Source organism: Leguminivora glycinivorella, chromosome 25, assembly GCF_023078275.1.
Source record: "Leguminivora glycinivorella isolate SPB_JAAS2020 chromosome 25, LegGlyc_1.1, whole genome shotgun sequence".
Classification (NCBI taxonomy): Eukaryota; Metazoa; Arthropoda; class Insecta; order Lepidoptera; family Tortricidae; genus Leguminivora; species Leguminivora glycinivorella.
Window position 1 is genome coordinate 10,434,451 of NC_062995.1, and position 23,588 is coordinate 10,458,038.

The following is a 23,588-nucleotide window of genomic DNA, read 5'->3' on the forward strand; positions in this document are numbered from 1 at the left end:
TCTTATTGTCATCAGGATAAGGGTGAAAATAGACACTAATTTTGTGACATTACTTAAATACAAATAACAAAATTAGCATTAAGCGCAATTGTAAATGTTGTCAGTATAAAAAATATTGTAGAAACCGTAACAGACGAGTGTACCGGACTGTAACTTTGGTCCGGTCCTTATGTGCTGAAATATTATTGATTTTGCATAGAAATTACAACATTTTTATAAGTACTTTTATTTATTTTGTGTGTCAATTACATTTTCTATTTTGTAGCCTTTGTATGAGAGACAAGCTCAGTGTACATTTTTTTAAAACTGCGTTGCTAGTATTCGAATGTAAAAACTTGACATTGACAGTTAACCCGAAAATGCTCATAGCCTCATATACATATTTACATTTTGGAGTATAATCTACAGATACTTACATAAAATTCCAATAAGATCGTTTTAAATGATAACAGCAGTGTTTTTAAGAATTATAAGGGCCAGTGCAGTGTATCTGATTATGAAATTAACTTTCAATAATCAAATATTATTAGCAGCGTCTGCCTCATAAAAATCTGATAGGTCAAGCGAACTAAATAGCTAAACAAATAGCTCTTGTGCAGTGTCTTTACTTTATTTTTACTAGTATATTTGTAAATAAGCTCAGAAATTGTAAATAAATGTTATTAGATCATACTTTAGTAGTGTAAATCAGCAATAATGTCATCATCAATGATTGAGGACCCTGTGAAGTTGGAGGTGACTAACGAATCTTTTCGAGCGTGCAGAGTCTGTCTCGCCTGGGATGTGAAACTGTACAGCATTTATGAATGGGGTCTGAGTGATATGTTCATGGAGATTATGGGAACTACAGTGAGTAAAATCTTATTAAATTTGATGAATATCTTAAATGTTACAGTAGTAATAGACTTCACTATACCAACTGATAAAGGTTCTCTTGGAACTTCAAAAAATGGATGAGAAAGTTGCATTTTATTCACAGTAGTGAAAAGTTATTACATACAAATTTTAACTTGATATATCTTATACTTGATATAAGATAAATGATGATATTGTTAGTCATAAATGTTAAATAAATTGATGGATTTGATTTAGTTTGATGTTTTCGTCATGTTTATGTTGGTGATGTGATAAATTGTGTGTTTCACTTGGGGTTAATTTTGTTAAACCTTGCTGCCAAGGAGTGGAATTCCTTGCCGGCGGCTAAATTTCCGAGCTCATATAACCCGGCAAGGCAACCTTCAAATCAAGGGTGAACCTGAACAGGCAACCCCTGAATTTCGTAGACCAATTGATTTTATTACTGATATCCTTTTTCAACTTGGATCCAACCCATTTTCCCTGATGATGATGCTCTGCCCATTTTCAATTCAGCATCTATTTTAATCTAAGAGAATTCATATTATTCATATTCATATCATTTATTGCATATCCATGTGTTTAGAATAGGTGTTTTTATATATTAGGTCACATGCACCCGTCAGGGTATAGCAACATAGTAACTTACATACTACATTCTTAACATGCTTATTATAATAAGAATTACATTAATTGCTTATTTCAAATTTAGATAGCTACTTAGACGCAGCTACATGGACCAAATAAAAGAAAAAGTAGCGGCTGTGTCATATCTTAGAGTCAAAGAGCTGGCACAGGATAGAAAAAGCTGGAAAATACTCCACCGACAAGAGATTAACTCTTAAGTTTATGATGATGACTTAAAATGTCATTTCACTACATTATATCGACGGTGAAGTACCATGAACTCCCAACTACTTAGGTTTTCATACTTTTCGTACTTAGGAGTTCATGGCACTTCGCCATCGATATGAGTATGTGGTCACTTTTTTTTTAATTAATTGTATGTAATGTTTACTCCAGATATCTGTGTGGGACGGGCTTCCGCAGCACTTGTGTGTGTGGTGCCGTGTGCAGCTAGGGCGGGCGCGGGCGCTCCGCGCTCGCTGCCGCCGCTCCGACGCGCTGCTCAAGCAGGCACTGCAGCATCAGCACTTTGTGAGTAACGTCACTTATGTAGACAAGATAAAATAATAAATAAATATTGGGGACACCTTACACAGATCAACTTAGAGTGAGATAGCTACAAAGTAAACTACTTAATGACATCTTGTCTTGTCAGCCTGTGCCTATATTTTAAATTCTGATCTTCCCCATATCATAGATTAAATATAAGAAAATCATATCATCCCATACATTAAAATGCGACCGCCTAAGAACGCGCATACACTACACCACACATAGATGGCGCCTCAAAAAAATGTGTTGTAGCTTTCGATTATACTTGTAGATGGCGTTAAGTGTCACTTTTGACATAGATTTATGGCTCTAAAGTGACACTTAACGCCAATCTACAAATAATCGATGGCAACAAGGCATTTTTTGTGGCGCCATCTATGTGTGGTGTAGTGTATGCGCGTTCTTAGGCGGTCGCATTTTAATGTATGGGATGGTATGATACTTTTATATTTAACTATGCCCATACTGATAGAAACATTTTTTTACAGATCACAGACTTTTTCATTCGTACCATTGACCGCTCTATGCATGGATTGACAAACACACTCTCTAGTCATAGAAATCCCGAAAATGTGATCGAAATTGATATATATGATCAAGCGTCACTAGACGATGATAGAAAATTAGAATGTAAAGATATAATACAAAAGAGCGACACAGAAAATGACAAGCCAGAACTTGACTTAAACTGGGACGATGATGATGATGTGTTTCTTAACAAACTAAGTTCTGATAGTGAATATGAACAAGATTTAAGTAAAGTAAAGAAAAAAATGAATAAAAAAGTTGCTACTGTACATAAATTACCAAGAGTAGAAATAGTAGAAGTCAACATAGAGCCTCAAGATATAGTAGTTGAAGAGAAAAAGACTAGAAAACGGACAGTTAGACAGAAAATTGAAAAAAAAGCTAAAGAAAAAGTTTCAGTCAAAGTTAAAAGTAAAGCAAAAGTGAAGTCACAAGTTAAAATAAAAGTTAAAGAGACTAATAACATAAAGGATAATGATACAGTTAAGGTAAGAAAAAGAAAGCCTCAACGATTCATAGAAAAGCTAGGGACAGAGGAAGAAATTAAAGAATTTGAAAAGAAATACAATTTTCAAGTGCAGAATTTGACGGAAGAGGAAATGGCAAAAGACATGGAAGAAAGGAAGAAGTCGGATAACTACCTGAATGGAATGTACAAGTGTGAATTATGTTATAAAGGATTCCTCACACACACTTCTTATAATAACCATTTGAAGTCACATGATGTGGTGAGTACCTACAATTTTTTTTTTTTACACCAACTGGTAAAGGCTCTCTTGCTTCGAAAATAGATTAGGTACAGAGGGGTAAATCTCAACTGGGGGGCAATTGTAACTAATCCATTTTTTCCATTATTACACTGTGATGTTGATACGTGTATCACTGACCACGCCTACCATATACATATAACCGGTGGACACTCTAATAATGCAAACATTGTAAAACATGGAAAAAATGGACCAGTTATATTTGCCCCCCAGTCGTGATTTGCCCCGCTGTACCTTAGCAAAATTGCATTTTATCCCCAAGAGTTGAAAGTAATTTCATAGTTTTCATACCAATTTTAACGTGATGTCTTAAGCTGGCTAGTCAAATTTACCTATAAATGATAATATTGAAGCATTAAATATTTAATAAATTGATGGAATGAGGTGGCACACTTGACATTTTATCCCGCCAGGCGGCGCCTGTGCGTCTATTTATTTTTTATTTTTTATTTTTTTTTTTATTACATACATGGAAAACCAACAGCTGAAGTTATCAATACAATCCAAAATAAAATTAAAAAGCCAATTACAGGTTCTCACTTATAAAAAACAGATTAAAACCAAAATCTTTCCTATCTTACAAACGTGCAAGTACCTACAGCCACAGCCAAGCTTAGGAATGTGTACAATGTATATATATACCTATGTAATTATTACAATTTGATGTCAAGATACGCAATAGCGTGTCCAGCCAAGAAGAAGAAGAGAAAAAAAAAAAAGGAAAAGAACTAGTGTCGCGTTACCTACATTTAAATTTAATAAGCCGAGCCCAAACCTGCGCTAAAATTATCGCCCATATAAAAACTAATCAACTTATTTCTTATTACTGATATGCTATCACTGAATATATCAAAATCTACTTCACGTATTACTTTATTTACACTAATGCCTGCCCTGTTCAAAAAACTGTTCCTCCTATAATTGGTGGAAGCCTGGTTAATATTTATGGGACGGAAATGTCTTAGCCTCCTAGTTGGAATAGACAAAGAGACTTTACTAAGTAAGCTAGGGCTGTCAACATGGCCCTTAATAATACCTATGAAGTACAATATGTCAGCAATTTCACGGCGCTTGACGAGCGGTATTAAATGATGTTTTTTACATAGTCTAAAGTAATCGGCAGATCTATAATTTATATGCATTTTAAAGCAGAGAAATTTCATGAATTTAGTTTGTAATCGCTCAATCCTATCAACGTATATTTGATATTGAGGATTCCAAATCTGAGACGCGTATTCAAGCTTGCTTCGCACGTAAGCACAATATAGAATTTTAAGGGTCTTAGGACGAGTGAAGCTAACAGAACTACGCATTATAAATCCAAGTGATTTAGCGGCTTTAGACACAATACTATCAATATGGTCATTGAAAATAAGCTTGGAGTCATGAATGACTCCTAAATCTCTCATACTCTCCACTTTTTGTAGTTTCTTACCTTTTAATGAATATGAAGCATCAATTGTGTTACGTTTGCGAGAAAAGGTTACAATAAAACATTTGGAGGGGTTTAAGTCTAGCTTATTTTCCGCACAATAGCTGTCAAGTCGGCATAGATCGGATTGCAGAGCATGTGCATCAGCGATCGTATCAATTTTGGCAAAAATTTTCATGTCGTCTGCAAAACTAAGCAAATTAGAAAACTGAAAGCAGGTAGTAATGTCATTAATAAATATGTTAAATAGAAGTGGCCCTAATAAAGAGCCTTGGGGTACTCCGCTTGGAATGGATACCCAGCTAGACATGTAATTACTGATTACTACCGACTGACACCTATTTTTTATGTATGACTGGAACCATCTTAAGAGATCACCCCTTATACCAATGAAGTAAAGTTTAGCTATCAAGATATCATGGTCAATACGATCAAAAGCTTTACTATAATCAGTATAAACTACATCTACTTGATGGCCACTATTCATTGCTTCAGAGACAAAGTCATTAAGTAAGGCGAGATTAGACACCGTTGACCTACGTTGAAGAAACCCGTGTTGAGTACTATTCATAGAGTTTTTGAGTGCCGCTGACGTCTGCATATAGACAATTTTTTCTAATACTTTGGCCAGAATACATAATTTGGAAATAGGCCTATAATTAGTTACATCTGTTTTTGTCCCTTTCTTCAAAACAGGTGAAATATAAGCCGACTTCCAGATTGAGGGAACGGTACAGTCAGCAAACGACCGCCGGAACAACAACGAAATAGGTTTAGTTAAGGCTTTCGCACAATTAATATAATATAAGGCTGGCACTTGATCCGGACCAGCTGATTTACTCGGATCGATACTCAATAAAAGTTTGGTTACTAAACCACTATCAACTGAAATATTAGACACATCGTTGACGGAATCCGCACAATCTTGAAAAGTGATACTACTTGACGAGTTTTGTAATCGAGGGTCCAGAAAACTTGTTTTAAAATAATCAGAGAACGCGTTACAGACGTCAGCCCCTGAGTTAGCAGTAACATCTCCATAACGTACACTACTTGGTATACCGAACGATTTAGATCGAGACTTTACAAAAGACCAGAATTGTTTAGGATTTTTACTAATATTATTTTCAACCAAATGAGTGTAATCTATGAAGCATTTCTTTTCCATCCGCTTTACCCTATCTCTCTGACACTCAAAAGCGAGCAAATCGCATTTATTACCATACAGTTTATATCTACGATGATATTTATGTTTTTCTTTAATTGCCTTCTTAAGCGAGGATGAGTACCATGCCGGGTATGAACTTGCAGTAATTAACTTATGAGGAACATATTTATCTCTGAGGTATTTAAATTTCGAGTAAAAGTAGTCAACACATTGGTCAAGTGTACGGGTAGAAAATTCAGTGTCCCAATCTGTAGCCAAAATATCTAAATTAATTTGATCAAAATTAGCCTTGCCGTAATAATATTTCATGAGTGGTGCCTGCTTGAGAAAAGTAATAGATGCAAATGTTATAGATATATGTAATGCCTTGTGATACGGGTCTATGGGTACAAGCGGGGTTTGACTTTCGCATACAGTCACCACACCATTACATAGTACAAGGTCCAATATTTTACCAAAAGCGTTGAGTACACCGTTATATTGGCATAATTCTAAGGTATTTAAATCATCAATAAGATTATATTCGTCCGTAGTAGAATAATTAGAAGGCAGTAAATAATTATCGCTAGACGTCCACACAATATTACTTAAGTTAAAATCGCCTACAATAAGGAATTTGTCATCCGGGTGATAAGTCATCACCTCCCCAACTTACCCAGGAAGTTAGACAACTGGTCAGAGAATGAATAACCTTGCGCTTGCTTACACAGGTACAAAACACATAAATGCAATTTAACTATATCTCGCTCTGAGTTTGATTTTAATATTAAAGTAAGCCACAGATCCTCTGCCGAAGAATGGTATGTAGGTTGGGGTATAACAGCCAACTCCTTCCGCGTGGCAATGATGACACCGCCACCCCTACTTTGTCCCGTTAGCGACAGGTTCCGATCACGCCGCCAAACAACATACCTATCGTCAAAGAGCTCCGAGTCCGAAATACCGTCCACTAGCCACGTTTCCGTGAGAAAGATAATATCATACGAAGCTAATAATATATTTCGGTAGAAATCAAATGTTTTAGTGCGCAGTCCTCTAACATTTTGATAATAAACTGAAAGAGTTTCGTTTAAGTTACTATGCATTACGTAAGTTCCAACAAACACAGAAATAATAACATACCTTCCAAATAACACAGTAAAAACTTAATCCCCAGAGTATTCAATTTATTTTCGCTACCGTAATCATTTGAGGCACTAAGAAACAAACGGAATGTCCTACCGTGAGACATTATAATATTTACAAATTGAATATTAACAGGCATGAAACTAGTTGCATAAGTGTAACAAGGCAAGCACAAATTTACAACAAAAAAGAGAGGGATAGATATAGTTTGCATAAGATAATTTTTAAGTGTGTTTGGGTAATAAGCGCAGGTAACAGGCCGGGCAACTGGCCGCGATAACAAACAATAGCGGGTCGAAGATGGCATGATTCTCAAACTTTGCGGATAGTACGAGAATAAAATTAATAAATTGCAGGCATAAGCTATAATATAACATTGCGACAATCGATTATATGCATAAATCAATCTCCAAATAAAGTGAAAAAAGTAAACGTAAACAAATAATATAACACTTATTGTAATACGTAGATCGAACACTGATTGTTTCTTCAGATCGGTATTTAGATAAACACAAATTACAAAAGTCTGTTTAAATCCATTTGACTGTTGACAACAAAGATTTTAGAAGAGTCATCTTTCCGAACGTGTATTTTACCGAATTTCACCCAGATAAATTGATAGCCCTTTGGTTTCAGCGTCGTCTTCACCGATGTAAGCAATTTTTTATAGTCCGGAGTCAGGTGGTCGTTTAAGTAGATGTTCTGTGAGCTACCTATAAATCCAATTTCGCTAGCGGATAATTTCTTTTTTGCACGGGCTGAAGCAATGAAGTCCTCCTTTATATAGCGGTTAATAAACCCCACGATGATCAGCTTTTCCTTGTTATTGTAGGTAGGGACACGAGAGATATAGTTAATACTACTTTTCTGGACTGGGTAATCAACCGCAATCGATATCTGGTCAATAATTTGGAACAGGTCCTCATTTTGTTTTGTCGGCACACCTTTTATCTCCACATTATTCAATCGCTGCCACTGCTCCTTATTGATGTTTTCATTTTTGAGGCTATCTAGCTCCTTATTTAGAGATTTGATAGTGTTTTTAAGGGTAGGCACTTCCGAAAGCTTAGCCTCAGCTTCATCTAACCGTTTCTTGTGATCATCCAGTTGCTGGCTATTGAAATCGCAGGTTTTTTTAAGGTCGCCAATTTCAGCTTTTATGCCCTTGACATCCTGGACTAGCCCCGGTATACTGGCAAGGTTACACTGTATAGACTTTAACTCCATCATTATAGACTCGAGCGAGACGGCCTCATTACTTGGAAGCGGTGACGAAGGGTCCAACATTTTACACGCCGCACATTTCCATACAGATCTTCGCTCTGCTCCTAATTTGCGGTAACCCTGTTCGGTCAGACCAGCACAGCAAAAACCAAAAATCTTTTTGCAACGCGTACACTGGGCACTGTCATTGACCACATCCTCACAGCGGGCACAAATCATTGTGTAAATAAAGTTATGTTATCGGAAATAATAATCACAAAAGTTTGACAACCACTGACTTTAACTGCCGGTGACATGCACGTGTGCTATTCGTAAGAGAGCGCGGAGCAGACTGCTAATCTAGACGCAAATATTTTTAAATGTGTCTGAGTCTGACGGGAGTTTTATAATTAAGCGTTAAGTGGTTGAATAATGTTTTTTTACAAGCTTTTATTCAACTTGCTTTGTTAGTATAGTGTGCGTCAAAACGTAGAAGCTAAATTTGACCCACTTCCCGGTTTCCGATTACACCTGAAATTTTGCACACATATGTAAATCACGTGACAATGCAATATTATGGTACATTGGAGCTGATCTGATGATGGAGCAGAAAGGTGGTCATAGGAACTCTGTCATGAAACTTCGTATCCCTATCGAGTAAGGGGATTTTAGAATCGTCTCGGGAGAGCTGTAGATGACTGTTGAAAGAAAGGTATTTACAGTCGGCGATAAAAGCTTGTGCCAAAAATGAAACTTTTGCAAAAAACTTATATCTTTTTTTAGACGCGCGGCGAACACGAGTGTCAGTACTGTCATCTGCGCTACCACACGCCCGGCAAGCTGCGCGACCACATGCGCAACGCGCACCGCCTCAAGTTCCTGTGTGCCGTCTGCAGCAAGTTCATGGCAGGGCTGTGAGTTATTATATCATCATTATATCAGCCTTTTATCGCCCACTGCTGAGCATAGGCCTCTCTTCTAGCACGCCACTTTGTTCCGTACTAAGCTAGTCTCATCCAGTTGTGACCCGCAATTTTCCGGATGTCGTCCACCCAACGAGCCAACGGATGCCAAGCGCTTTTTATATCCATACTAATATTATAAATGGGAAAGTGTGTGTGTCTGTTTGTTTGTCCGTCCTTCACGGCAAAACGGAGCGACGAATTGTCGTGATTTTTTAAGTGGAGATAGTTGAAGGGATGGAGAGTGACATAGGCTACTTTTTATCTCTTTCTAATGGCGAGCGAAGCCGCGGGGAAAAGCTAGTCTGTTTATAAATAATTAGCTTTTGCCCGCTGCGCTCGTGTTAAATTCGAAAATTGCGGAATGCTCCATAAAAACTTCCACCCCCCTTTTTAGGGAAGTAGGGGGTTAGAAAGAGACAAAAAGTAGCCTATGTCAGTCTCCATCCCTTCAACTATCTCCACTTAAAAAATCACGTCAATTCGTCGCTCCGTTATGCCGTGAATGACGGACAAACAAATAGACACACACACTTTCCCATTTATAATATTAGTATGGACTAGTTTATGCTCGCGGCTTCGCTTGCATTAAATCCTAAAAAGGCTCCATTCAACCCCTCATTTTAGGGAAGTGGGGGGTCAGAAAGAGACAAAAAGTAGCCAATGTGGTTTTTTGACCCTGAATGTGGATTTATAATTCTTTTAGCTGTATGTTGCTTGAAATGTTTATGTAAATGCGTCATACGAATCGTCACTACTTTGAAAAAATATCGTATCTCACGCTGCTCCTCAAAGTTAAAACGCAGGAAGTCTATGTACATTCCATACATACTTTATTTTCATTGACAGACGAAGATACAAGTTTTTTTAAAGTAGTGACGGAATAAATAAATGAAGGTATTCAGCGTGGGGAACTGCTTGCGTAGCCGGATGCACAAACGCTCACGAAATGAAACGCTCGTAGATATCTATCTCTATCGCTCTTGCATATTGGAATGACAGAGCCAGACTACCTGTCGCGGCGTTTCATTTTCGTTTCGCGTCGTAAAAATTCCTTTCGGCTACTGAGTACCTGAAGTACCTACTTAGGTTTCTGCAATAATCTTCCGCCGTGGTCTCAGGGTTATGACTAAGAGTTTTGAATGATTCACGGTTATTTTCATTAGACTTATATTGACCGGGATATAGACCGTGATTACCTTTTTGATTTTTGTCGAGCTCCCGATATTTCGACGCAGTTGCATGCATCATGATCACGGAAAACTGACGAAGGATGTCTATGCAACTTTGACATCCACCCGCCTTCGTCAGTTTCCGTGATCATGATGCATGCAACTGCGTCGAAATATCGGGAGCTCGACAAAAGTCAAAAAGGTAATCACGGTCAATATAAGGGTTATGATTACACGATAAGCATTTTAGCGACATATTGATTTATCTACTAGCGACTATTGCGCCATCTATTGAGCTTTATTGTATTGTCCACAGACAATGCGCGATTCTGCACGCCGCGTTTCACTCAGGCACCACATTTCAATGCGCGCACTGTGACAAACAGTTCCTGTAAGTATTACTGCCATTTATTTATTTATCTTGTATTGCACAAACAAATTAGTACCTTAAAGTAGGTGCAAGAGGCCATAAATAACTATTTCCCGTCACTAGCTCGGAAACACGTGTTTTGTCCTTTGTCCTTTAATACCAGCAGGTTGATAAAAGTAGGTGAATCTAGTAATTAAGATGATTTACCACCTGTGGAACTACTGGAAGCAGTGATAAAGGCGTTTTTTGCGTTGTAGTTTCCTCGCTATAGTGAGGGGAAAAGTTTTGTGTTACACTCAGGTGCAAATGTATTTTACTTTTCGTGTGTTAAAAAACTCGCAAATTCAGGATTCTATTCTCGAACCACTCGCTTCGCTCGTGGTTAATCTATACAATCCTTTCACTTGCACGTTTTTCAATTCCACACTCGACGTTAAAATACAACTTTGCACCCTTGTATAACAAATAACTATTGTTTAAGTACTTGGTGCTTCTTGTCAGCACTAGTCCTCAAAGTGGTTTAATATTTTGTCAGGTCGAAACTTCAGAGGACCATCTGTTACTGTTAAACGTACAATACACGTGCGAAAAGGAAATTTGTAACTCCTGTCGATTTAAAACACGACCGAATGGAATTTATCGTCACTCGTTTCGAACTTCTTATTTTTCGTACTTTCGAACTACTTATATCATTTATTGCACAAAAGAAAACCTTAAAGTAGTTTCCTTAGGCACAGGTCCCACCGCGAGCTAGTAAGCTATGAGCTATCGGCTATAAAACCGAACAAAAGATAATCATCCCCGTGCAAATAAAAGAGACACGGCGATATTGATATCTCACCGCTGGGCGAGTAACTATAAACATCGCCGTGTCTCTTTTTATTTGCACGGGAATTATTATCTTTTGTTCGCTTTTATAGCCGATAGCTCATAGCTTACTAGCTCGCGGTCAGACCAGTGCCTTAGAGGCCATTTTTTTTTGTCCTCTAACTTAAGTCTTTAACTTTGTCCCTCTGTATAACAAATAACAATATTAATTTTCGACAGCAAGAAGACATCGCGTTCAACGCATATGCGTATAGCTCACCCGTTGGAGAACGCTAGCATCGGCACCTGTGAGCTGTGTGGAGAAATCTTCACGAGCCGCCAGGGGCTCAAGATGCACAAGACTAGGAGCCACAGGGAGGTAGGGACAGACAGACAGACTTGTGTAACACAATTGCCAGCAATTCACATTCCATTGCCGCGTTTGTTCAATACGCACCAACTAACTATGGAGCTAACGCGGCAATGGCATGTGAATTTTTACGAGTATATGTTTTCGGGGCAGGCCGGGGTGCAGGCAGACCAAAAAGGAGATGGCGGGACGACCTGGACGCATTCTACCTAGAGATGTACCGACTATTGATTTGGCCGACTAGGCCGACTACCGACTAGTCGGCGGTTGGGTGGCCGATTAGTCGGCCGACTAGTCGGCCAGAACATAATGTTCCGACTAAAATCACCAGATTTTTTAATCATTAAATCGCAATTTTCATTATTTTTACACGTTCTAAGTTCTATGAGATTTTTTTATTTTTTAACTAGCGGGTTGGCTTAGTGGGTATTGATCCTGGCTATGAAACCGACAGTCCTAGGTTTGAATTTCAATGAGGGCCATTTATTTCTGTAATGATCACAGATATTTCTTGTTTTGAGTAACAAAGGCATAACCAATAGGTACATAATACAACTATATCGGCTGTTAATTTATTTTTGTCCTGTTTTTTTTATCACTTATAAGGGGCCGACTAATCGGCCTTTTTTGCCGACTAGTCGCCGACTGCCCGACTAATCGCCGACTACAAATGTGGCCGGATAGTCGGCTTTCCCGACTAGTCGGCGACTAGTCGGTACATCCCTAATTCTACCCAAAATGGTGGGAAAATGCCGACAACAGGGTCGAGCGAGGGGAGGCCTTTGCCCAGCAGTGGGACACAAAAGAGGCTAATTAAAAAAAATGTTTTCCGTATGCCCGCAGTCGCTGGACCGCAGTCTGTTCTGCCGCAAGTGCCGCCTGCAGTTTGAAACCACGGAAGCCTTGCGGCGCCACAAGGACCAACAGCCTGGCAAGCGTTGCTACAATAACAAGAGGTAATCTATACACGTTAAACTTTCGTGAGACATATTCAAATAATTAACATGTCGCAGCAATAGCGATAATAACGTGAGTACAACCGTAGTTTAATTAATTATTAAGAGGTAATCTGTACCAAAGACATATATAACTCCGTATAGACCGATAAAGTCTAAGAAAAAAACGTATACCATACAGAAAAAGGTACGGTGGCCTAGATGGCATTACACCTTTGGGGACGCTCAGCTAGGTGGCGCTAATATTAATATTTGACATTTTAACACATATCAAGCTAAGAATATGGGTCAAATTGTCAAAACGGAGGTTCAAAAGTTTTAAGCTTGTGTCGAGAGATGGCAGTCTATGCACTGTGATTACATTTTACTTTGTGGGTAACTCGATCCTCTTTGTCTGTACTTACGAGTAGATTTACATGACCTATACCAGCCATTCTCAAAGTGTGCTCCGCGGACCCCTAGGGCTCCGCAAAGCCTCTCTGGGGGCTCCGTGTGAATTTTGGGTACCTGATATACTTCAACTCTCTTCCATAAAACCAAATATTCACCAATTGTTAAAAAATAAAAAACAGTTCCATGTAATACCTCACATTAGAATCTAGTGATTAGATTTTACTATCATGATTGCTTATTAAAATAAAGATTGCAATAAAAAAAAAATTTAAGGGTTCCGTCAGATGTTTTACTTTCTAAAAGGGTTCCATGGGAAAATAAGTTTGAGAACCGCTGACCTTTACTGTACTATCAAATCTCTTATTGTATTCATATGTTACAATTACGACCATTTACACCGATGACCGTTTATACTTACAGCGCGTGCCAACAATGCGGAGCGCTGTTCAAGACAGAGGAAGGACTGATACAACACAAGCGCGAGACGCACGGCGTCGAATTGTTCACTTGCGACGCGGTAAGTTCCAGGGACTTAGGACGATACAGGAGGGGTCAATTCACCATACAAACGCTCTCGACTATTTCCTCCCTGGTTTTTGAAGATAAAAATAGCGCGAAAATCAAAATTTCTGTGGGAATTAAACCTTCGCACCTACATTTTCAGTAATTTTTTAAGTGCCATCCAAAGAGCGGAATTCTTCATAGCAAAAATCAAACTGTCAAAGGGATTGACCTAACTGTTTTATCGACTTATCGATAAATATTTGTTACTTAACGAAACAAAGTTAAAGTAATGAAATCAGGCTAAGTGACTTTCAACACAATGTTTCTTTAGCTGATGTAAATGAACATCACATTTAGAGCAATATACAATACAAAACATACAATCACGCCTGTATCCCACAAAGGGGTAGGCAGAACACATGAAACCACCATAAGCTTCAGTGCCACTCTTGGCAAATAAGGGGTTGAAAGAAAACGAAACTGTGACATTGCAGTGACAGGTTGCCAGCCTCTCGCCTACGCCACAATTTAACCCATATCCCATAGTCGCCTTCTACGACACCCACGGCAAGAAAGGGGGTGGTGAAATTCTTAACCCGTCACCACACAGGCAGGCAGGGGGGTATATACAATATAATACTCTTTATTGCACACCTCACATAGTTTACAAGTAATACACAAGAAACAAAACAAATTAAACAGAGGTAACAACAGGCGGTCTTATCGCTTAAGAGCGATCTCTTCCAGACAACCTTTGGGTACTGGAGTTAATATAATCAGAATATATTGTGGAAGAATCTTCTTTGAAACTAAGAGAAGAATCTTTCTGTATCCATTTTTTATTGTTTTTCTTTTAAGATTACTAACCATTTTAGTAACACGGCACGGAAATCACTCATGAAAACTCAAGTGACATAAATGACATATGTAACGCTGACATGATTTACTTTAATATGGAGATGCAAGTTGCTTATCAAAAAGGTCAAATGTTACAGAATAATCTTTTAAGTTGATTATGGATACCTAATGCGATATTATTCCGTAACATCGATAAGTCGATAAAACAGTTAGGTCAATCCCTTTGACAGTTTGATTTTTGCTATGAAGAATTCCGCTCTTTGGTCATGGCTCGTCGATGATTCCAACCTCAAGGTACGAGTATAGGAAGGCGCGTTTTATGAAGACAATTGGCCGGTGAACCCTAAATGTTTTAAATTTGCCGCCTTTTTTAGTGCCAGATTTTGTACTGAAGTTGTTACTTGCCTGTGATTTGAAATATCTCTCAGGCCTTCGAGTGTTCATAATTTTTGTGTTGTTGCAATTAAATATCACGTAACGAGGCTTTTTTTATGTTTTTGTTGACTTCAACTTACAAAAATTGATGCACGAAAGCTGCAAGCTGCGATTAAAGACGGACAACTCAGTGGATTTTACTGAGGTCATTTGACACGCTAAGTAGATACGTTTGCTTGATCTATGGTATATATGACATCTGTGCTCTTATCCGTCACGGGCGCCCTCTAAGTATACATACATACATATATAAAATCACGCCCGTATCCCATAAAGGGGTAGGCAGAGCACATGAACTACTAAGTTTCAGTGCCACTCTTGGCAAAAAGGGTTTGGAATAAATCCAAATTGTGACATTGCAGCGACAGGTTGCCAGCCTCTCGCCTACGCCACAATTTAACCCATATCCCACAGTCGACTTCTACGACACCCACGGGAAGAAAGGGGGTGGTGAAATTCTTAACCCGTCACCACACATCTAAGTATATTAAATCTTTGGTTAACACTGTAATGCTTATAAATAAATAAAATAAAAAAGCCTTTTTCTCAAACATGCAATGAAATATTGTCTTTACGTTCCTTAAAATGGGCTGGGAAGTATCGCTTTTTGGGCGCAACAACTCGAGAGGACTGTAAAGGGATTTCATATTATTTTTTAGGCCTAGGCCTGCAAAGAAACTTTTTTTTATAAAATATTGTCCTTTAGAGCATTTTTTTTTATTTCATTGTATGTTTGAGAAAAGCACTATACATGCCTCGGCGTGAAACGGCATTCCCGGCCTCGTATCCCTATCCGGTATATATACCCACTTGACCGGAAATCCTCATTTTCCCGGCCTCTGATGTAATGTACTATTATTTCTGGTTTATAATATAACTTAAACTAATCTAACATTTCCGTTTTTATGTTACACCAGAACCCTCATTTGAGGTATAGGCCTCTTTCAGCTGGCTCCATTTCGTGCGGTTTTGGGCTACCCATGTCCAGTTGATCCCCGCTTTTTTAACTAGGGGCCTATTGCATAACAAGTTACAACTCATATTACAAGCGGTAGTCCCCCTCCAATTCATTTTATAAGAAAAAATCTTTGAGTTACAGAACCGGAAACTATTTTGCTAATTCCACCTTGTCAGCGAAACATTTTGGTGTACCTTCCCTTTCTGACCGTAGAATTTATTTAGATGTCATGTTTTTGTTCAAACTTCTTAAAGGTAGTATTAATTGCCCTAATCTGCTAAATCGAGTTACTTTTAGTTGTCCGCGTCAGCCCTTGCGCCCTCGATCGCTGTTTCACATCAGTTTTTGTGTCAAGAACTATTCTAGACATACCTTTTTCAGACGAGCTCCTAGCTACTATAATAAACACCTTTTTGATGTTGATTGTTTCCAAAATTCGTTGGCTATTCTAAAAACTATTGTTAAACGTAAGTTGTTTTAATAACATAATTACTTTAGGTTTATGTTTATGTTGTATGCAGTTTAATTTAAAATTTTTCTTGTATTACGTTACGTTATGTTGTTTTCTTATATTCATTTAGTGAACATTATTTGGTTTACAATTATGAACCTCCAGGTCTTTTGTTATTGTTTTTCTCTTTTTGCAGTACATTTTTGTATTGCCAATATGTAATGTGTTTATGTGACTGTTTGGTTTCTGAATAAACTAAAAAAAAAAAAAAAAAAAAATAAGAAAGAGAGTTCCACTTGTAATACAAGTTGTAACTTGTTATGCAATAGGCCCCAGGTCGTCTTTCCAACGTGCTAATGGCCGGCTCCTTTTTCTTCTTCCGTCTGGGCCCCTCCAAGCTGTGGTTCGCATGGTCGCATTGTAATGCTTATGTTTTTTTTTATACTACGTCGGTGGCAAACAAGTATACGGCCCGCCTGATGTAAAGCGGTCACCGTAACCTATGGACGCCTGCAACTCAAACAGTGTCACATGCGCGTTGCCACCCCATTAGAAACTTGTACATTCCCTTTTGCTGTGTTAAGTACACAGCAAAAAGGAGTGTACAAGCTCTAAGGAGGGTTCGGGTTGCCGACGATCAAAGGACAATAAACGGAACAAGTTAGTTCCGTAAGTCCTCCCGTCATCAGCACACCGCACCCTCGTTGAGCTCTGGCAGCCTTACTCACCGACAGGAACACAACACTATGAGTAGGGTCTAGTGCTATTTGGCTGCGGTCTAATGTATGCTAAAATAAATGAAATGATTTTTTTTCTTCTAGTGCAACAAATCGTTCCTGTCAAAAATGTCCCTTTCGGTACATATCGACCGGTTGCATCTAAACATCAAACCCGGATCCGGTAGACAACAGTACTACGCTCGTCTGCAAAGGAAGAGGGGGGACAAACCTAAAGGAACTCAGCCTAGGGAGAAGAAAAATGTTTGCGAAGTTTGTGGAAAATCCTTCACGGTGAGTATATCCATACATACATACATACATACATACAATAGGCTAGAGACTACTTGACCCTTTTTAGGGTTCCGTAGTCAACTAGGAACCCTTATAGTTTCGCCATGTCTGTCTGTCCGTCCGTCCGTCCGTCCGTCCGCGGATAATCTCAGTAACCGTAAGCACTAGAAAGCTGAAATTTGGTACCAATATGTATATCAATCACGCCAACAAAGTCCAAAAATAAAAAATGGATAAAAATGTTTTATTAGGGTACCCCCCCCCCCCCTACATGTAAAGTGGGGGCTGATTTTTTTTTTCATTCCAACCCCAACGTGTGATATATTGCTGGATAGGTATTTAAAAATGAATAAGGGTTTACTGAGATCGTTTTTCGATAATATTAATATTTTCGGAAATAATCGCTCCTAAAGAAAAAAAAAGTGCGTCTCCCCCTCTAACTTTTGAACCATATGTTTAAAAAATATGAAAAAAATCACAAAAGTAGAACTTTATAAAAACTTTCTTGGAAAATTATTTTGAACTTGATAGGTTCAGTAGTTTTTGAGAAAAATACGGAAAACTACGGAACCCTACACTGAGCGTGGCCCGACACGCTCTTGGCCGGTTTTTAAAGTCTGTCTTATATGACTAAGCACTGTCCAATTATTATGACCTAAAAACAGCAAAAAATATTTTTTCTCAAACATGCAATGAAATATTGTCTTTACGTTCCTTAAAATGGGCTGGGAAGTATCGCTTTTTGGGCGCAACAACTCGAGAGGACTGTAAAGGGATTTCATATTATTTTTCAGGCCTAGGCCTGCAAAGTAACTTTTTTTTATAACATATTGTTCTTTAGAGCACTTTTTTTTTTATTTCATTGTATGTTTGAGAAAAGCACTATACATGCCTCGGCGTGAAAACGGATTCCCGGCCTCGTATCCCTATCCGGCCTCGCTCGCACGCTCGCTCGGCCGTATATACCCACTTGGCCGGAAATCCTCATTTTCCCGGCCTCTGATGTAATGTACTATTAAAGTACACTTTTACGTAATCAGGCGAAAACAACACAGTCATGTTATTCTATACACCGTGTTTTTTTTTTGTTTTCCGTTTAATTCGACAAGTAGCTAGGTTCATCATCAGGAACCACCCTGTATATCACTTTTAGTTAAATTCAGTAAAAAAAAATTGTCATCATTTTCATACATAATAAATCGTCACTACTTTGAAAAAATCTCGTATCTCACACTGCTCCTCAAAGTTAAAACGCAGTAAAGTTTATATGCATTCCATACATACTACCATTTTCTTTTCATTGACAGACGAAGATACTAGTTTTTTTTTTAAAGTAGTGACGAAATGAATTTATTAGTGTGAGAGACCCTAAGAATAACATTCAAGTTAGTGTCAAGTGATTGACGACACATGTCAAAACAAATAACATTAGGAATTGGTAAAGGCTGTCACGCACATGTTCAGTAATTATCTTTATTTTTTTAATAACTCAATAACCGTAAGAGTTAAGACGCTACTTTCTTAGAGAAATTAATTGTATTTGAACTAAAGAATCTTCCCATAAAGTTAACGGAATTCAATAAAAACAGGTTTTATATTATCTGTGCTGCAGGTCATTCTACTCGAAAACAACATTTTCTAACTTGATTTTCCGCAAGTCGACAACCTTGTGCCTATTTTGCGAGAAAGACTAGGTGGCACTTACTTTAACCACCCTAGCTTCTCTACGAAACCACAGTATAATAAAAAGTACTATCGTACAGTATGGCCACTCCCGCTTCCCGCTGAAAGTGCCGCCCACCCCCTCTCGGTTACCTCACAGTTACCGCCTGTCAAAAACACGAACAGTCGACCTGTCATATCTCACTCATACAAGCATAGTACGCGTTCATCTACGCGAGCTTAGACTGTGTGCTAGGAACGCGCCTCTTTCAATATATTTGATCGCCAGTGTCCGAGGTGTGACGAAACCCACCAATGTTTTCAGTTTCCTAAATACCTCTTTCAGTGTGTTCAAAAGGTTGCAACGTATCTATTTTGTTTCAGTGCCTGTCAGTACTGAAGACTCACCAGTTGGACCACACGGGAGACCGCCCCTTCAAGTGTTCACAGTGCCCCAAGGCGTACTTATACGCCTGGCAGCTGAGGGTACGTATATAAACGTCTGAAGACGACGAAAGTGGCAGACTATACACTTGCCCCCTTATTCATAAAAAAAGTTACTAAACACAGCTTCAGCTTCACAGTTACAGCTTCGTTTTCTTTCAACCCCTTATTTGCCAGAAGTGGCACTGAAGCTTTGGTAGTTTCGTGTGCTCTGCCTACCCCTTTATAGGATACAGGCGTGATTGTATGTATGTATGTGTATGTAAGTTACTAAACTGAAAACGTGTGTGACATCCTTTAGGCACTGGTCCCACCGTGAGCTAGTAAGCTATGAGCTATCGGCTATAAAAACGAACAAAAGATAAACACTCCCGTGTAAATAAAAGAGACACGGCGATGTTTATAGTTACTCGCCCAGCGGTGAATCGCCGTGTCTCTTTTATTTGCACGGGGGTGATTATCTTTTGTTCGGTTTTACAGTTGATAGCTCATAGGTTACTAGCTCGCAGTGGGACCAGTGCCTTACGACTTCCTAATGTTATTTGTTTTGACATGTGCCGTCAGACACTTGACACTAACTTTAATATTATCATGAGGAAATTTCCATACAAACTCCCTCCCCCCATTTTAGAAGTAAAATGTGATCTATGTTGACGACCGGTCTGGCTCAGTCGGTAGTGACCCTGCCTGCTAAGCCGCGGTCCTGGGTTCGAATCCCGGTAAGGGCATTTATTTGTGTGATGAGCACTGATATTTGTTCCTGAGTCATGGATGTTTTCTATGTATATAAGTATGTATTTATCTATTTAAGTATGTATATCGTCGCTTAGCACCCATAGTACAAGCGTTGCTTATTTAGTTTGGGGCTAAGTTGATCTGTGTAAGGTGTCCCCAATATTTATTTATTATGTCACTCTCCAACCCTTCAACTATCTTCACTTAAAAAATCACGTCAATTCGTCGCCCCGTTTTGCTGTGAAGACGGACAAACAAACAGACACACACTTTCCCATTTATAATATTAGTACGGATGAAAATTATATCATGGATATCGAATGTAATAGAAAGCGATATACCGAGTGGTTCCAGTAGGCCTAGCACATGATGGCCACGGGAGTATGTCGCCGCGAGATAGACTACCTGTCCTTATGTCATTAATACAATTAGACAAAGACGTGTCATCTATCTCGCGGCGACATACTCCCGCGGCCATCATGTGCTAGGCCTACTGATGATGAACCTGAGTGTCGAATTTAACGGAAAACTAAAAAACATGGTGTATTTAATACCTTATTTGTACTTATTTGTTACTGTGGGATATGGGTTAAATTGTGACGTAGGCGAGAGGCTGGCAACCTGTCACTGCAATGTCACAATTTCGTTTTCTTTCAACCCCTTTTTGCCAAGAGTGGCACTGGAACTTCATGTGCTCTGCCTACCCCTTTATGGGATACAGGCGTGTTTGTATGTGTGTATGTATGAATGTATTAGGCTACTTGCCTCCTAGTCAAATCAGCTTCTTTTTAAGAACTGTCAAAACGAATTTGAACGACTTGCTAATATGGAATTAATATGAAATCGAATTGAATGACGTCACGGTCAGTGCAGTTACTTTATATATTTCTACCTGACTTATTAAATAGAAGTTCGATTTAAAAATAACTTCTGTCCATGTTTTTCTAATAATTATCTGATGCTTTATTTTGTGCATGATATAAAATATTTTATTGTAAGAACAGTCAAGTTCCCTTCTGTACAAACACCGTTGTTTTCAGAACCACAGCGATTGCGTCCACCGCCGCATTCGCAAGTGGCGCTGCTCTGAGTGCCCGAAGACCTTCCTCCACCAGTCATCAGTCTACGTTCACAAACTGGTGAGTATGGTTTATGGTTTAAGACATTTATTCTCCTAAGAATATACATTATTCACTTAAATGAGTACTTAGAGTATTTAGGGTAATAGTCATATAGGGGGGTAAAGCTCGGTGTTTTCCGCGATTATGTTGCATGTCACTGCGCCGAAATATCGGGTGCTCGGCAAAAATCAAAAAGGTGATCACTGATCACGGTCTATATCCTGGTCAATATAAGTCTAATGAAAATAACTGTGAATCATTCAAAATTCTGTTAGGTTCAATTGTACTGTGGGCTTGTAACCTGCCACTGCAATAACACAATTTAGTTTTCTTTCAACCCCTTAACACTTTCGAAACCGGGCTCTACGCGGCGCTACGACATTTTCGCTACATACGGGGAAACCCATGTAATCGGCTACGCTTCTACGAGCGGTGTGCCCGACAGTCGGGTTCTTGGTAGCGAAAGTGTTAATTGCCAAGAATGACACTAATATTGTCTTCGGTTACCGCGATAGTTACTTATGAAATTAAACTATGAAAATGGATTATATCGCGTATAATGAATTTGCAATTCATCCCGACGTTTCGAACACTTTACAGCATTCGTGGTCAACGGGTGACTGAGGAAAAATTACAATGTGCAAAAGCTACCCACATACAAGAAATATTAATGAACCGTGACCATAAATAATATAGATTTTTAAGGCAGGTTCACACACTGTTAATTAAGCTAGTTATACAATATTCAAAACATTTTTTTGAAAATCGAAATCGTCGGGACGAATTGTAAATTCATTATACGCAATATAATCCATCCCATAGTTTTATTTAATGACTCTAAAACTTGAGCAGTTTCATGTGCTGTGCCCTTAGTCAGTCCCACAGACCAACCCCTATAGACATCCATTACAAGACGACTCGCGGTCGCCAGCCTTCCTAGTATTTGCACTGATATAAGCGCGGGCGCTTGCCGTGCCCGATCAGTATCGACCAAGTAACAGACCCGAAAGCAGCGCGTGTTTTTCGCACTAAAAAATTGGAAAAGGGTATTTTGATGCCTTAAAGATGTCCACCTGTAGTGTGAAATGGTGTGGAAAGTTAACAAGAAGCTCAAATTTAAAAACAGACGGCATTACATTCCACAAATAAGTCATATTTATAATTTATTCAGAGTCGGCATAGGTCAACTTACATTGGCCACTTACGCGTCAGTAGAGGGACAGTCATACTTCTGTCCCTTTTCATCTGGCGCGACTGCCCGCCGTCCTTGAAACGGCCAATCACAGCGCGCTTAACACATTCCACGCCCGCTCCTCGCACCCCAAACACTGGTGACTCGTATCGCGAACAAAATATACAAGATTGCCACTCTATAGGAGGTTCTCTGTGGTCAGTCCAAAATGTGGCAATGGTTTTGACAGCCTCATCAGTGCAAATGTTATTTTAAGCGCCGGACTTTACTCCTCCTTTACGGCTCAGCCCCTACATTGGTCTAAGCGCGACAGCGGTGAGCGGCGGCCATACATTGGAGCGAGACACAGCGATGGGACTTTTCATTCGCACGTATGGCTGCCGCTCACCGCTGTCGCGCTTAGACCAATGTCGTGGCTGGGCCGTTATACATTACTAGCTTTTGCCCGCGGCTTCGCTCAGAAAGAGACAAAAAATAGCCTATGTCACCTTCCAAAACCCTTCAACTATCTCCACTTAAAAAATCACGTCAAGTCGTCGCTCCGTTTTTTTTTTTTTTTTTTTTTTTTTTTTTTTTAAATTTGTATTTTTTTGGCAGATTCACACGGGTAAAAGGACACACATGTGCAGTTACTGCGGGAAGGCGTTCCTGCAATCCGGCTCTTTGTACACACACGTCAAATACGTGCACCTCAAGGTCAAACCGCCGCCGCGCAAACGGAAGAAGGACAAACCGTGCCTATGAGACCTCCCCGAATGTCCAAAACCGGCCAAATTTTAGTACTGTAAATAAACTAGCCGGTATTACTCAGAAACTCATAGGTTACGGTGACCGCTTTCCATCAGGCGGGCCGTATACCTGTTTGCCACCGACGTGGTATAAAAAAAACCGGCCAAGGGCGTGTCGGGCCACGCTCAGTGTAGGGTTCCGT

The 23,588-nt window shown here is 39.1% G+C and overlaps 1 protein-coding gene across 1 annotated transcript; it reads left to right on the forward strand.

The window, feature by feature from the left end:
* Positions 1–391: 391 nt before the first annotated feature.
* LOC125239121 (zinc finger protein ZFP2-like) lies at positions 392–23,588 on the forward strand. The gene is made up of 12 exons (XM_048146621.1): positions 392–849; positions 1,879–2,013; positions 2,523–3,290; positions 9,041–9,171; positions 10,708–10,782; positions 11,809–11,947; positions 12,782–12,894; positions 13,708–13,804; positions 17,315–17,503; positions 19,550–19,651; positions 21,385–21,483; positions 23,255–23,588. The coding sequence occupies exons 1-12, from the start codon at positions 697–699 to the stop codon at positions 23,399–23,401; spliced, it is 2,148 nt and encodes a 715-aa protein (XP_048002578.1). The 5' UTR covers positions 392–696; the 3' UTR covers positions 23,402–23,588.